At 53.4% G+C, this 3,462-nt stretch overlaps 1 protein-coding gene across 1 annotated transcript; it reads left to right on the plus strand.

Moving 5' to 3' along the window:
• The first annotated feature begins 933 nt into the window (after positions 1-933).
• On the plus strand, positions 934-2,746 carry Cavin3 (caveolae associated protein 3). Its single transcript, XM_047519712.1, has 2 exons — positions 934-1,542; positions 2,118-2,746. The coding sequence occupies exons 1-2, from the start codon at positions 1,159-1,161 to the stop codon at positions 2,520-2,522; spliced, it is 789 nt and encodes a 262-aa protein (XP_047375668.1). The 5' UTR covers positions 934-1,158; the 3' UTR covers positions 2,523-2,746.
• The last annotated feature ends 716 nt before the right edge of the window (positions 2,747-3,462 follow it).

Genomic DNA, 3,462 nt, shown 5'->3' on the forward strand with positions numbered 1-3,462 from the left:
AAGTCAGATTGGGTCCTTTCAGGCAAGTTCCATCCTATGAGTGACATGATTTTCTCTCACAGTTGTTATCAAATGACCCTCACAGGTCAGGTGAGGAGAGGAAGAAGGAAAGGAATCAATTGTGAGATTACAATCAACTTGCTTAGTCTTGCTAAACACAAGGTCTGGGATTTTCCAAACTAATGACATCACAAATTCATGATGTCCATCATTAACAGGACCCTCCGTGCTTACTCTCTCCCTGTCCACAGCAGCAATTTCAAATCTTCACTCTCAGCAGATATTCTTACCTATTTACAGAAAAGGGTGTGTGTATATAATCAACCATCCTCCATCAAAGCAAAGACATACCAGTACCTATTTTTTTTTAAGGATTTCAAAGGCAGAGGTGTCCTTCTTGTTCCTCAAGCTTGGGGAGGCAGGAGGTAGACACAGCTGAGCTACATCAATGAAGCTCAAAGAAAGAGAAGTGCAGTAAGAAAGTAAGATAATATACAACAAGAAGAAACAGAAAAGCAAGAAACAAAGCCTGCAGCCAAAGCCTAGCAATGACTGTTAGGAAAATACCAGAGGATGCCCCGCCCGCCTGGCTCACATTCACAGTCTGACTAGTCAGAGTGTGGCCTCAGGCCTAGGCAGTCCGAGATCTGTAACGGATCTTTCCAGGACCTCCAGTCCAACGTGTCCAGCAGGGGGTCAGCCCCACTATAATCTTCGGCGATGTGGGAGGCCAAGAGGCGGCGCCCCACCCCCCCTTATTCTTTTGCCGCGCTAACATAAATAGTTTCTGTGTCCACACGATGCATGAAATAAATATTTCCGTGACTCGCCCTTTGCTGTGGGGAGTACATTCCAGAAAGAGGTACACCAGGCAACTGGTGGAGGAGGGGAACGCAAATTCAGAGGGAGAGGGTTTGCCGGATCAACCTGTTTCTCGACGGTTCCCCCGGGCGGGGCAGCGGGAGCGGGAGGACCTCGGAAGGACCCCCGCAACACACATCCCGCCCCCTGCCTTTCCACCCTCCCTCCCACCCACCGAAAAGGCCAACTCCGCCTGCCTGAGTCACGGCTGGAGCTGGGGAGGAGCCGGGGAAAGGCGGCCCCAGCGCAGAGCGCAGGCAGCGGCCGCAGAGAGAGCAGGCAGGGCGGTCAAGGATCATGGGGGAGAGCGCGCTGGAACCCGGGCCTGTGTCCGGAGCTCCTCCTGGGGGCCCAGTGCACGCTGTGACGGTGGTGACCCTGCTGGAGAAGCTGGCCACCATGCTGGAGGCACTGAGGGAGAGGCAGGGAGGCCTTGCTCAGAGGCAGGGCGGTCTGGCAGGCTCCGTACGCCGCATTCAAAGCGGCCTGGGTGCGCTGAGTCGCAGCCACGACACCACCAGCAACACGCTGGCACAGCTGCTGGCCAAAGCGGAGCGCGTGGGCTCGCACGCCGACGCTGCTCAGGAGCGGGCGGTGAGCCGCGCTGCCCAGGTGCAGCGACTGGAGGCCAACCACGGGCTGCTGGTGGCACGCGGGAAGCTACACGTCCTGCTTTTTAAGGTCAGTGACCTCAGGCGTCCCCCAATCTGGGACCTTTTCCCGCCTCCGGGACACTTTCTGGGGACTTCCCTTCTCTTTCGCCTACCGAATCGACATTCTCCACCCCACGCGCCGCCGGCAGCTGTGAAACAGACTTCCAGGGCCGCACCCACTAACCACACGCATCCCCATCCCGCCTTCACACGCCCGAGCCCAGCCTGGCCAAGCCCCGCCCGCCAAAGCTCGGACACGTTGGCAGACTTTGGTCTGAGTCCCGACCCATCCCCCCAAATAACATAACGGTGGCGGGAGTGCATTTCGTGGTAATTTTCTGCCTCCTCCGGTTCTTGCTCTTGCAGCCACTATTCTGTATTTCACGCCCGAACAAGGGCTCACCTACTTCACAGACTTCTGCAGTTCAGTCTTCGTCCCTCATTCCGCCTCCGCCCTCTAACCTTTCCAGGCCCGCATTTTCTTCCCTACTCTGGTTGTGGAGTTAAAGGGTGGGGCAGCTTTCCCTGTGTAATTGAGGAGTGCGTCTCAGGCTGGTCCTGGGTAAGGGGTTGCCAAAGTCAATTCTGTGTGGTCACATGCAGGAGGAGGCGGAAATCCCAACCAGAGCCTTCCAGAAGGCTCCAGAGCCCCTGGACCCGGCGGACCAGTCGGAGTTGAGCCCAGAGCAGCCAGAGGCCGAAGTTGGAGAGAGCTCTGACGAGGAGCCGGTGGAGTCCCGGGCTCGGCGTTTGCGGCGTACTGGTTTGCAGAAGGTACAAAACCTTCGAAGGGCCCTTTCGGGCCGGAAAGGCCCTGCTGCGCCACCATCCACACCGGTCAAGCCACCTCGCCTTGGGCCAGGCAGGAGCGCTGAAGGCCAGCCTGAAGTAGCCCAGTCTACGCTGGAGTCCACGGTGGAGCCAGAGCCTCCGCAGGATACGGAGGAAGATCCGGGGAGACCCGGGGCTGCTGAAGCTGCTGTGCTCCAAACAGAGAGTGCAGCCTGATAGCTGGTGCTGCTGGACTCCCCTGTGTCTGTGCCTTGTCCCAAAATAAATCCTTTCAGAATGCAGCATTCACGCCCAAATAAGGAGCGAATCCTGTATCCACTGCCCAGCGCTGGCCCTCCCTTCCTGGCCCTCCCTTCCTTTTTCAGCCTAGTACCTTGTGTCTAACAGAAGAGGCACAGCTTGCACCTACTTGCACTCACAATCAATAAAAGTAACTTCTACTCCCGACTCCATGTGAAAGGGCGAGGGTGGGTTTGGGGAAGGCAGTACAAGGAATAGGCAATGTTGGATCTGAAAGTGGCTTGAATGTCAGATGATTTCTCCGCTTTCCCCTGATTCCTGGGCTCTACTCCAGAGGCACATAGAAACATCCGGCTGGTCACTTGCTCCTTATACACTTTCTTCATGGGTACATACAATCACATTTTTTAAAGCACCTAGTACAGCCCTTTATTTTATGTGCTCAATAGATGTCAATTAATTTTTTTTAAATTTCCTCTTAGTCTCTTCTTCCTCTGCCCCCTTAAGAGTTGGGTTTTCCAGAATTCTTTAATCATCCCTCTTTTCACTCTAGGTTCTTTTTGATTGACATTCACTTCCAAGCTTCTCCTGCCAGCCTCTTACAACCCAGACCACTGTCATGAACTGTAGTTTAAAAGTACTCCCAAAGTACCAATCTATTTTGTACCTTTTAAGTAAGTTCTATTGCAAGTTCAGTTATTTACTGAGTACCTGCTATGTGGCAGACCCTAGTAGGAATGGTTCAAAATTCTGTGTTTTCTTTACCAATGAATGGTATCATCATATACACAGAAGTCTGGGAATCCTCATTGCTTCAAGAATCCTCTTGCCTTCCAAAATGGAAAGTTATATCAATTTGATCTCTACAGTTTTTTTTTAACTTGTGTCCACTTGCCTTCTTTTAGTCTTATCTTTT

This window comes from Sciurus carolinensis, chromosome 11 (assembly GCF_902686445.1).
Source record: "Sciurus carolinensis chromosome 11, mSciCar1.2, whole genome shotgun sequence".
NCBI lineage: Eukaryota > Metazoa > Chordata > Mammalia > Rodentia > Sciuridae > Sciurus > Sciurus carolinensis.